General features: G+C 36.2%; 1 protein-coding gene across 7 annotated transcripts in view; it reads right to left on the bottom strand.

The window, feature by feature from the left end:
* Positions 1 to 265: 265 nt before the first annotated feature.
* Positions 266 to 12,592, bottom strand: part of PTPRC (protein tyrosine phosphatase, receptor type, C) — a 66,834-nt gene continuing 54,507 nt past the window's right edge. For 6 of the 7 annotated variants that reach the window (XM_010563408.1, XM_010563410.1, XM_010563411.1 and 3 more), the window contains 16 exons: positions 11,607 to 11,722; positions 10,971 to 11,061; positions 10,798 to 10,874; positions 10,534 to 10,570; positions 9,999 to 10,096; positions 8,909 to 9,034; positions 7,777 to 7,934; positions 7,158 to 7,293; positions 6,299 to 6,448; positions 5,775 to 5,865; positions 5,050 to 5,183; positions 3,909 to 4,043; positions 3,461 to 3,583; positions 2,864 to 3,042; positions 2,054 to 2,189; positions 266 to 1,419 (listed from right to left, as the gene is read on the bottom strand). In XM_010563408.1, the coding sequence (XP_010561710.1) occupies positions 1,147 to 1,419; positions 2,054 to 2,189; positions 2,864 to 3,042; positions 3,461 to 3,583; positions 3,909 to 4,043; positions 5,050 to 5,183; positions 5,775 to 5,865; positions 6,299 to 6,448; positions 7,158 to 7,293; positions 7,777 to 7,934; positions 8,909 to 9,034; positions 9,999 to 10,096; positions 10,534 to 10,570; positions 10,798 to 10,874; positions 10,971 to 11,061; positions 11,607 to 11,722 (2,060 nt within the window). In that variant the 3' untranslated portion in view covers positions 266 to 1,146. The remainder of the gene's footprint in view (positions 1,420 to 2,053; positions 2,190 to 2,863; positions 3,043 to 3,460; positions 3,584 to 3,908; positions 4,044 to 5,049; positions 5,184 to 5,774; positions 5,866 to 6,298; positions 6,449 to 7,157; positions 7,294 to 7,776; positions 7,935 to 8,908; positions 9,035 to 9,998; positions 10,097 to 10,533; positions 10,571 to 10,797; positions 10,875 to 10,970; positions 11,062 to 11,606; positions 11,723 to 12,592) is intronic. The other variant, XM_010563409.1, reaches the window with a different exon arrangement.

Raw genomic sequence — 12,592 nt, 5'->3', positions numbered from 1 at the left:
ACACAGTTTTATAAGAATTAAATGGTGTGGTTTCCTACTGAAATTTGTAAATGTTATCCATGCATGGGATAGCACAAGATTTTGTACATTTAGAAGAAAATTATCAGTTTGCAGAGTCCAATAGAACAAAATACTTTCCACCTTGTCAACTAGTAACTATCTTTTTTATTTGTTCTAAAAATAGTAGGCTAAAATCCAGCAAGAAATAGTAAAAATACCACAACATACAAAACCTTGTAATGAAAAAAAAAAAAAAAAATCCTGTACCAATGAAAATCTACAAGGTTTGGAGGAAAAGCATCTAAGTATTTTCCAATTCTGAAAACAAGTCAGATGCATTTGTGGAAGCAGTCCCCTTAAATAACAGTAAGCGTAAGAAATAGAAGTGCAAGCAAGCAGTATTTTAAGCTCTAAGAGTAAAGAGAATGTGTTTTCTATCAGAATCGTTGCAATCATTCAAATGCCAACCTCCAAACTCTTCTTTGACTCTAACATTGAAATCTCAGAATAATATATGTGAAGCAACAAGGACACCTTGAGGCAAGTTAGAAAAATGCAAAAATTTCTATTCCACATTGGTATAGGATGACTTACAGATTCTCTGTAAACCTGAATTCTTTTGAATTGCCACATGATGTAAATGATAAGCTCTTAAAACTGTTTGGCAAAGTACCACAGGTTCCACGGAGTATTATTAAAGCAGTGCTTCGTCAGCACTCCTGAAATGCTTGAATATATGCTTACCAATTAGGTTAATTTACCTGCTAATAGTTTTGAAGACAGACCTGGTTTTGCAACACACTAATCTTGTTCTGAGTTGCTTTTCTCCTTGTTACAGAAGTAAAAAATTTTCTTCCCACTGCTCAACATAGTATTACACTGTACATATTTTTAAAAGAGAATGTATAAAAATAGTGGAAAAGTTTCTGAAGAAGTATTAAATGCAAATCTACACAAAAATTAAACTTTTACAGTTCTTTGTCACTCTCTACAAGTTTCAAGTATTCCTTTAATTTTTTACCTTTGAAAAATTGATATAACAGTAAACATTTTCAAAAAAACAGGTGGGAAGAAGAAGAAATCTTATACTTCTTATTTTTTTAAGATTTTAGCACATGAAAAAGCACTTTTTTTCTAGTATAGCTTCTAAGTCAGAACTGCAGTTGTGGGGCCATTTGTAGAGCTTTCTGTTCCCTTAGTGCTTTCTGCAGCCTTAAAATCATCACATACTTCAGAAAACTCATGTTCCTCTGGCGTTGATGGGGTAAGATCAATTGTGATCAAATCAGTTTCCTGATCTGTTTTTTCTACTTCACTGCAAAATTCAACTTTATCTTCCTGCTGGTTGTTCTTCTTTATTTGTCCATTCTGTGCAGGGTAGATGCTGTCAATGGTGTCATACAGAAATTGGTAATGTTCCTTAAATATATAGAGAAAAAGTTCGTATGAATGGAATGCTCAGAGCCCAAGAACAAACCCATTCTTTCTCTGTTTTCTCAAACTGTAGAAATGTAACATGCAGTTGAACATGCAAGTCTGCATATGAAGGAGCTTCTACAGTTTTTGGTGTACAGAGTGTTGCTTCTATGGTTTATTCTGACTTCATGTGTATGAAATGTCTCTGTAACTGCCTGCATGATCTTCCGAGTTCAATCACTCAGTACCCTCTTGGTTCACAAAGTACCAAAAACATGGGATTTAGAGTACCTAAGCTGTAAACAACACATATTGTAAGGAGTCCAGGAAAGCCGTCTAATAACCTGCCCCATATCGATGACACCTAGGCCTGGTTTGTTAGTAAATGCACAGTGTATGCCACAGAGACACAATTTCTCCAGAGTGATTTAAACAAAACAAGTCAATGGCTGCTAGCCTGTGAAATGGAGTTAGCCTCCTAACTGCAGAAGTTAAGGGACGCTGTGCACATAGGTCCCTGCAGCAACAGCAGAAACATCCATTTATACAATTTGTAATTTTGTAATATGTACCCTTCCACAAAGATGTTACAGAATTGCAGCTCTGGACATCTCACAGACTCATAAGATTTACTTACAAAGGTGGAGACCACTCCCAGCCTGGTGCGACGAAGAGCTTTTACTACTTGGAAAACATCTATTACTTCTTCTTTTTCTGCACTTTCCAAGAGGGTCATTAAAGCACAAAATACACCAGTCTGTTGTGATCCATCACTAGGAGATGATGTAAAATATACAAGTAAATTTAAAATGTAAAATCAGCAAGTCCTCTGACTAAATGTTAGATTTATTTCAAAGTCTACATAATAAATTACATTTCCAAAACATTTTTTATTGGACTGAAATTGTTACAATTAAGAATATCTGGAGGACACACACAAGACATAGTTTATCTAGAGGCTACCTGGATCTCATGTGGCCAATTAAGGGGCAAGAGAGAAATTAGAAGCTTCAGACTTACAGTCTCAACAACTGTTAGCAGGATTATCCTCTGTTTTAGATGGTATGCAAGGCTATTCCTGGAAATGGTCCTAAAAAATGGGCTTATGTACGGCAGTGAGAGAGAAACCCAAAAGCTCTGCTGGATCCCCATTAGTAGTATGCTACAAGAGCACCCTGACCTAGCATTTCTTCTCAAAATACATGTACCAGGCAAGAGCAGCTAGCTCTGACCACCTACTCCATGACCACGCTTGCCAGAGACGTATGCTCACTTTTTATCACTACAATCAAAAAGGTCAAGCTTGAGCAATTCAAGGAATCTTCTAGGGAGAGCTGAGTCTCCAGACACAAGGAAAGTCTTGTGGGAAAAGGTAGGCACCTCAAAATTGTGGTTGCTACATATACCCAGAACTTAGAGCTACATTATGTGCTGAATTTAGACCCACCGGCAGTGGACGACAAGTGGGACACTGTGGGTACTTCTGTTGTCCTCAGTGACTGGTCTGGCTGGGACTTTTTGTTTAAGGTTGAGAATCATGCTGACTAAATCTTTGGGGTTTTCTGGCACATCCAAGCCACTCCACTTGTGATACTGATATTGATACACCTTCTGTGTTTCTTTCGTCTGAAAAACAGCAGCAGAGATAAAGTCAATGTTCGGGTTAAAATAAAGATTCATGTAGTACATCTGTTGCAGCTGATTTACAAAAGAAAAATTATATTCCTGAGAAATTGCATGGTGATGTGAGTTCTACCTCATGAATATGAGGTAGGTAGACATCCAAGCTTTGCTCAAAGTACAAAAGGCAGCTGACGTCCTGAGACTCCACTACCACCATCTCAACGACTCACTAAATGGGAAAATTGAGATAATTTATAGCATTTATCACAATTGGCTGCTGGTGTGGAAGAGAAAAATATTTCCTTTTCTTAGACCAGCAGGTAAGTGCAGTGGGAATTGTCCCTTTTCTTTCTTTAGGCTAAGTTTATAACAGGGAAACAAATTTAAAACTTCCTTTTGGAATTTGCAATGAAACTTTTACCTTCAGATGTGTAACATCAAATGCACGTATGGTATAGCTAGGACAACAGTTGACATCTGTCATTTGAACTTCTATGCCATCATACATTTGTTTTCCTTCTCCCCAGTACTGTGCACAGAGTTCCTAAAATGGGTGAAAGTACAAGTCAGTGCTTACCATTCAAACCTCCTTTTATTTTATCTTCCACATGTACTTACAGAACGTATTGACGTTAAAGTAGTAGGAGCATCATTGTATTTTAAAATATAGCATCATATACTCTTCCCCTCAAAAATTCATTAGAAAGTAAATTAAGAAGGTAAATAATGGAACAAATTATATTGAAAATCCAAATTCCTCATCCTATGAAACAAGCTTAACTGGAGGAAGGGAATGAGAGAGTGCAGTGAAGTGTTTTCTTTGCCTAGAGAGGACCCTTAATATGTCAGTGTGAAGACGATGCTCTCACCTGATCTCCTTCTTTCAGCTCTGTCAGCATAACAATGACTTTGACTTTTCTTTGGAAGACCATTTGCCAGAAGTCAGAGAGAGTTTCCTGCAGTGGTCCCTGTGTTGCAATCATGGCTTTTGGACCCCAGTAACCCTATAAAAGAAATTGTTAACATTTTTTTCTTAAATTAATTTGAAATGTGATTATCAAGCAACAGAACTCACTGTCATTTAAGGAATACCCAGTGAAATAAACTAATGAACCCTTTTGTTTATAGTGAAAATACGCCTATTGCAGTAGGCAACGGTCTTACAGGAATTCAACAAGCCAAATGACATTAAACTCAATCCTCCTAACAACAGTATCACTTCCAGATTGACAACAAGGTATACTCATGCTGCAGTGGGTGAGACCTCACCTTGCCATATTCTGCACAGCATATTTTTAAGGGCTAAAACATTTAATTCTACACAGCTGTTTAATTTGACCAGTAAGAAATTGAGTTTATACCACACAAAGCTGGTGTACCAGTCAGTTCACACTGAGCTACCCAAAAGTAAAAATACATTTACCCTGAACAGATATCCTAACTGTGCAGCATTTTAAAGGATTTAGGTAGCAATTCCATTAAAATCAGTTACTTCATTAGTGACCAATAACTGCTCTCCTTCTTTTGGAGGTATATATGATACCAAAAAAACTGATGGCCCCAATTTTCACTAGTAGGGTTTTGTATACGTGAGTAATTATACTCACAGTTCACTAATAGGGAAAACATTAATATGGATCAACTTGTACTTAGGCAGATGCCCACTAATAGAAATACATGTTATCATGAGGCCAGTCTGAAAGCTAGTGGTTTTAAAAATAACACACACATGCAAAAAAAGTGTTTCTATGTTTAGTCTCACTATTTGTGATTGCACAGTCTAAGGCCATGTAAGGGAAAGAGTTTCATCTTATTAGTGCAGCAAAATGTAGAAGATTTTGATGATTAAAACTATAAATGGATTTGCCAATCAACTACCAGATCTTTCTCCCTTATTCAGGTAAATCCTATTCTATTTGTGAAGCCAGTAAGAGAATAAGAGTTTAAGCTAGAATATAGTTTTAGCTAAAAGCTTGTGAAATACTTATAGTGGATGCTCTAAATACATACACCTATGAAGGAAGCATTGATGTATTTGCTTGATTCCTCACAGTCGCTATCCTCATCCGAGGAATCATCTGAATCACGTTCACCCTCCTTACTGCATTCATCTTCGTGCCTGATCGGCACTCTGTTAAAGTCATCTGCATGAGACAAAGTGTCACTGTCACGCCACACTGGTGCTTAGGTATAGCATTAAAGAGGGGCTGTTGCCACATGTGCAGGGGGGAAAACAGATAAAGGCCAGCCTTTTCACAACAGACTGTTGTGAAACTATTAGTCCCATGATGCTATTAGTGTTAATAATATTAAGCATTAACGTTGAACAGGCATTAAATACAAGTATTAAAAATCAGAGTGGCCCCAAATTAGACACTTTGGAACACATATAGTGTGTTGGATGAAAAGTGTTCTGCAAATAAATCTAATGTCGTTCAAGAAATAGGCAACTGAGATTTGAAAGATCTGCAAAACACTTAAGTAAGTTAAAAACATGCAGAACAAAGGCCACTTTATTTGAAATAAACTTAAACACTCCCAATAATTCACTTTTTAAAAAAACTATTCTTTTTTAAAACACTGTGAGAAGTTTCTAATATTATAGTGTTGAAAAAATTAATCAATCAAATACATCTCAGTAAGGTGATTTACTGTGCTTATTTTTTCAAAATTTAGTAGGTTTCCTTACAGAAGATAACAGATACAATAAGGGAAGGTTCATGGAAAATACTTACATGGAATTATGTTGGCATTCCTATTTTTGCTTTTATTTTCCTCACGATTCCCAATGTTCTGTGTCCGCCACCCCTTATAGGAAGGTAATCTCTAAAGAAAGAGGATGCTTGGTATTATGCTCGATTAAAATGGTTCCTGGGATCATTGTCACCTCTGGACACCCAGTCATCATCTCCCAGTGTCTCACTTCTTACTTTAATTCTTTAAACTTAGGTCACATCTGGACTATAGTTTAAAAATGCCTGCTGTATCATGTACAATGGCACAGGAAATCATTCACATATACACAAGTAATCATTCTATGCTCCCCATCTTTTAAAAAAATATTAATATCAAAAGCAGGAATAAAATTTCATTAATTTACAGCTTTTTCATGAAGGTAAAGAAACTGTTTCTGTGCCAGAGAAATAAAATAGCACAGAAGTGATCTATTATGTATGGTATCTCTATCTCAGGACTATTGTGCAAGGCACTTTCTAATGTAAGTGGGAGGTAGGGGCACTAGAATGCAATGCTTATTTACCTGAAACTCTGCCTCCAGCAGAGAAGGATCACTCGGAGGATCTTTCCTTTTCAGATTGTTAAGATAGGAATGCAGTTCTGAGAGACTGACCTCTGTTTCTCCATACTGATTGTATTCCACTAGTGCTTGATGGATAAGGATGTACTGTGACTGGTGTTTCCCATTTAAAAGGTTTAAAATTGAATTTATTAAAGAGTAAAAAAAAAAACAAAAACAAAACCATATCACTTTTTAAAACCATTATAAGAAACTATTAGTCCCATGATGCTATTGGTGTTAACAATATTAAGCATTAACGTTGAACAGGCATTAAATACAAGTATTAAAAATCAGAGTGGCCCCAAATTAGACACTTTGGAACACATATAGTGTGTTGGATGAAAAGTGTTCTGCAAATAAATCTAATGTCGTTCAAGAAATAGGCAACTGAGATTTGAAAGATCTGCAAAACACTTAAGTAAGTTAAAAACATGCATTGCATCAGCCCTTAACTTTTGTTGTACTCTCAACTCAACTGAAAATCCCACCTAGACAGTTTTTAGAATTTGAAAATTAAGTTGACTATGCAAGCTCAATTTTGCATTTGCGAATTGTATGCCAAAAGCTGGATTATCAAATCTAAAATGTCCTTCTTGGCTTCCGTTTTTTTAAAGCCTAAACTTAAAAAGTTGAAGTTTCTAAAATTGAAAAACTGTGTTGAAACTTTTTCTCTCTCTTAATATTCTTCAGAGCTATATTTTCTATGAACAATTTCAACTGAACTGTAGCAGTACCCAGGACTGAGCAGCGCACTTCTGAGAAATACTGATGAAGCCCTAGCAAAGGAGAGTACAAAGTGACAGGAGTTTTAGCAAGATACCTCTACTTGAACCATGAGGCACCGCTGCCGACGCAGCTTCACAACATAGCCATAAACATCGACTCTGCCTTCTGCATCCAGCCCCTCCAGCATGGCATCAATTCCTATATATGTCCCGGTGCGCCCAACACCAGCACTGCAAAGCACAAAGCGATTTGGTTTTCAAGAGGGAATGGCATCTCCCAGTCCCACTCAGAGTGGAGCAGTCAGTGAAAGAGCAAAAGTGCAAATGTGTAACAATGGGATATGAAGCAACTGAAACAGTTCTTGCTGTAAATTAATTGGCAACACAAACAATGATGAGTTTGTATTTTAATTATCTGTTAATGAAAGTAAAGGCCAATATTGCCAAACATGGTGATTATAGCTAGAGTGGCCCAACATTTACCTGGCTGCTTTCCAAAAGTCCAAAAGTCTATGTATCCTCAGAATTTATCTACCTGAATATCCTTCAGATCCGTCAGAAAACAGGCATTTTTATACATCTTTAGCTGCCTCACTCTCAAGTAATCAAGTCACGAAATTTGGGATCAGCCAAATACCTTTGCTAGCTCCCTTTTCTGAATAGCTTCATTTCATGTTCATCTAACATAATTTTTAAAAACTAATATATATTTACCTGCAATGAACCACTATTGGGCCACTAAAAAAGTTGCTGAGAGCGTTAACTCTGCGTCGGAGTTTGAGAAGCAGATGCGGATCCTCAGGGACTCCATGGTCTGGCCAGCCTGTGAACTGAATATGAGTGACATCTCTTCCAGTTGTCTTTTCTCTTCCCTAGACAAAGTGAAGTGTGGAGTTTTTTAATATATATATTTTTAATGTCAGATTGTTCTAGTCACAGAGTAATGTCTTTGTTAATAGTCAATTCTTAACATCCTGATATTCTCACCGTCTTCACACTAAGTTACAACTTGCTTTTAATCAGACCACCTCCTGAGTAAATTTTAGTGCAACATAAGACAGCGGAATAGGAATTTCCAGCTGTAATCATGGATCAAGATGGATGGAATCTGTTGCTTGACTATTTTGCTGAAGATCTGTCAGCAGATTTACTCTTTGAGTCTTAATGCTTTTAGCTATGACTTAGCTCCATTTGTCCTCACTGAAATATTTTTGCGAAGGGCTGGAGGAACATTTAGCCTTACATGGCAAATATTGTTCTCAGTTATGCACAGAGCAACTAATGTGATTTCAGATGTGTAAAAAAGAGCAATTAACTAGCCTTAATGATTCTACATGTAGCCAAATGGTAATTTTAAAACACTTATGTTTATAAATGCACTTGAGATTACCAGAATATGTAATCTTCCCACTGTACAATTATCACAAGGGTAGATAATGGTGCTTTATGAGTCACATTGATTTTACTTGCAGAAGGTTATGCTGAGATACACATAAACCAGTAACATTTCTGTGTTAAAGAACAAGCTAAATATCTAAGGAAACCACAGTGTATTGAGTTTTCCATACTTAACAGCGTATTAACAGTTTCCTCTTAAATGTAGATTCCAGAGTACTAAGGAAAATACATTTTTAAGTTGGGAAATATGTCTGACTCATATTACTTGTAAGGAATGACACCTACATCTAAGAAGTTTTCTCTTAAACTTTATGTTGCTTAGGGAAAAACAGCAGAGCATCTTCCATTGATATCTGAGTCTTCTCTTAAAAGGATCTCTCAACAATACCTACAGACTCCAAATAGACACTCCAGTTCCAGTCAGTCTTACACTTTTGAATCAACTTACGTTTGTGATGTGTAGTTTCTGAATGACATAGTCTGGACATGTTTTACTTTCATTGATCTTCACAATGATGTCCCCATATGTTGCGGAGCCATTCTCCATTGATGGCCAGTACTGGGCACATTTGTTCTATGAAGATATGAAGTTAGGTGAGCAGCACAACAGCAAAGTGGCAGAGAGCTGAGAGCTAAAAGAAAGTCTGATTTAAAATAGGCAGCAACTCAGTACAGTTTTTCCAACTTCCCACAGGTCTTCTCCTCTCCTGAAAAGGCTGTCACTGTTTAGGATGTCAGCACTAAATAATTCCAAATATCCAACAATTCAGATCTCTGACCTGAAGTTTATGCCCATGGAATTTAACTTGGAACATAAAGTGGGGAAAAAATCCTGATACTAGTTGAAAAAGTGAACAGTTACAGCTGCTGTTGCCTGAAGGCTGTAGAAAAGTTTGCAGCTACTTCTGTGGCCTCTTTTTCAGTCTTCAGTGAGGGATGTTGCTCCTGCCTGCCTATAACATCAACTTGGGGATGCTGTAAATCTGCACACTGCCAACGTTTTCATCTTTAAAAGCAGTTAGAACAGCAGTTCCCCTTCTTCCTGGAATAAGGAACAAAAGCAAGCCAGAAGCACCAAATCTTCCAGTTAAAGGAAGGGCAAAGACAATGGATAAAAAAAAAAATTCTGTCTAGGATTTACTGAGGGCATTGCCAGGATATCAGAAGATAATAGACAGGATTAAAATACAAATCATACCTTTTATGACAGGTCTGTGAGGAGCTAGACTTCTACCTTGGGCCCTTTTCTGGATTTATTAGCTGTAATTTGGAAGCTCACCCTCTGCTACTTACAGCTGTGACTAAAGTGACATTTTCTGATAAGACTGGTAATTCCATAAGGCAACACTGTTTTGGCATGCTTTCCAACATAGGTTCTGCCACAACAAGAGAACAGCAAAGAATGAAAACAAAGTACTAAGAAGAAAATGTAATTCACCATGGCACAGCAACCCATTCTGTTTTCAGACAAAAGGATGGAAAGATGGATGGATGGACAGATGGAAGGATGGATGGATGGATGGATGGATATTTCTCACCCTCTTTCCTTCCTCACAGCGAGTCACCATGACAATAATTGTTGCCTTCTGTTCCCAGATCATTCTCCAGAAATCATCCATGGTTTCATCCTTGGGGCCTAGCAGGAGATATTTAAGGCAGTTTTTCAAAGAGTGCAGCCACATGAAAAAATACTTGCCTTCTTGACATGCTTAGCTATGAGGTCTGAAAAGCTTACCATAGATCATGCAGATAACAGCCACACACTTGATTTCATTATGACTGCTGCCATCAGGCTACAACATTTTAGAAGTCTCATATATATCCTTAATGCATAGCTGTGAAATCTGAAAACTTTTGGTGTAAAGTTATAGATCATGAGAAATCTGCCTTTGAAGTACAATTTATTAATCTTCACAGAATTTCCTAAGCAAAAACTCATTGGCAACTTTTTCATATTAAATTTCAAAATGTCAGATTTTCAATTTTTCTTTAAATTTACTAATACTTTTTTACCACTCTCTAACAAAAAATGGGTGAATAAAGAAAGCATATTCTTTTAAGGTTAAAAATTACCTTGTGCAGCAATGTATTTTCTTGGTTCTTTGAAGCCCTATAAAAAGTACAATGTTATCAATTTTTAGAAAGGAAGCATGAACAATTTAAAAGATTTGCAACTTTAAAAATAAATTCAATATGCAACAGTCCAATAATACTGAATACATTACAAAGATAGGAAGAACTCAAATGGAAATCCTCAAAGGTGTTTGATGCATGAAATGTACAGACTATAGAATTTCTTCGATCGTGCCTAAGACTTTTAAAGTAGAAGTCACTCACATCAATATAACTTGCATTGATATAGTCTGATCCTGGGTCTCCTGGGATCTCTGAGAGCTCAACACGGTTATGATCATCTGTTTAAATCATTTAAAACAAAATAATTATATTATCTCAAGGCACTGAGAAAACAAATATTTATAAAACATGCAAAAATTGTAACAAATACTCACATGGAAGGATGTCAATGTAACGGTTTTTGTTTTGATTATGGGGTTTTTTGGCCTCCTTTATTGAAAATTTAGTGAAAACTCTAGGAATACTCTGTAAAATAAAATATTTCTTTTATTAGGTAAGCATATATTTAAAATAGCTTCTACTTACAGTCAAATGCATATGGAAGCAATTTGGTACTACTGAGTCTGGAAGATAACATTCTGTTTCATATGATACCACTTCATATATTTCTTATATCTAAAATAAATTTATTTTCCCTTAATATGAATAATATATATCATCACAATTATATATTATTTATATCCCCATGGCTATGGAGTAAGACAGGGTACTAAAAATATGCATTAAAAGATAGTTTACAATGAGAAGTATTTAGACTGTGTATTTTATACTTTTGCTGAAAAACACCTTCAGGAGAAAAAAAAGAAGTACCATCACCTTATAATGAAGAGAGCTTGGTAGCAAAATTAACTGAAGCCTGTTTGACCTTAGATGAGAATTCACTCAATTTTCTAGATTCTTATTTTTTTATTTATTTATAACCAGTGCATATACTTCAAACATGCTCCTGAACACAATTCTTCCAACCACCTGGCTACAAATCTGTGGTATATTTTGAGCCAATGACAAACCTGAAATTCATCCAAGAAAAGCCTTCCTTCATCAGCAATCTTCCTCTTGTATGTGTCCAGCAATTGCTCTGAAGGTATTGGCTCTATATTCAGAAGTTGCCTGTCATCATCTTTAACTGTGTAAATATGTTGAACGTTTATCATTACTGGCTTTGAAAATGTAAATTACATTTCAAGAAACGTGATTATCTAATTCAGATAAATTAACAAAAGGACAAACCTCTTTATTTTAACTTAGCTTGTTTATTTTTCAAAAAAAATGGTGTTGCTGGAGCCAGCTGCGAGCAACCGGGCCCTGGGAATAACAGAACTTCGTCAGCTCTGCCACCTGACTGGAGGCACCTCAGGAGGAGGCCACGTGCAGGGACATTGCATTAACAGCACTTTTGAACAAAGTGGCGATTGTCACATTCAGGTCAGTGCAACAGCCCCAAACACCCACAACAGTAACATGGCCTCATCCTCTACTTCAATTCTGACCATTTCTCATCAGTGGTGAAAAGGATTACTGTGTAAACAACCCACAAATGTAATAACATGTATTGCCTACTTTTCCCAATTTTCTCCAACTTATTCTCTGATTTGCAATAATCTGTAATATCATCTTTAATGATAAAGTAATGACTGAACAAGTTTTAACATCTTTAACTAGACATTTATTAATTTTTCATTTACATTGAAAGGATTTTTTTTTTAACAACTGTGTGTCTAAGCAAATGTATTTGAATATCAACACAGTATTACTTCCCATTTAATGCAGTTAATTTCTGTGGGCTTGAATGTCATAAATTATTTTTTTCTTGGAACTTTCTGGTACTAACTGATCCTGTCTTTTTTCATAGGCTTTGAAATCTTGTGCAAAAAGTTGCACATAATGTTCTGTGTCATTCTTTGCAATTTGAAAGCCTTTAAAATTTTGCGGTCAAGAACGACTGGCTTATGTTTAAATTCTTGCTTTGAGAAAGGTGCACAGGAAAGGGAAATTC

The sequence above is a fragment of the Haliaeetus leucocephalus genome, unplaced genomic scaffold, assembly GCF_000737465.1.
Source record: "Haliaeetus leucocephalus isolate CR32 unplaced genomic scaffold, Haliaeetus_leucocephalus-4.0 Scaffold166, whole genome shotgun sequence".
Lineage (NCBI taxonomy): Eukaryota > Metazoa > Chordata > Aves > Accipitriformes > Accipitridae > Haliaeetus > Haliaeetus leucocephalus.
Note: the sequence above shows the minus strand (reverse complement) of the source record. Positions and strands in the feature narration are given on the sequence as shown.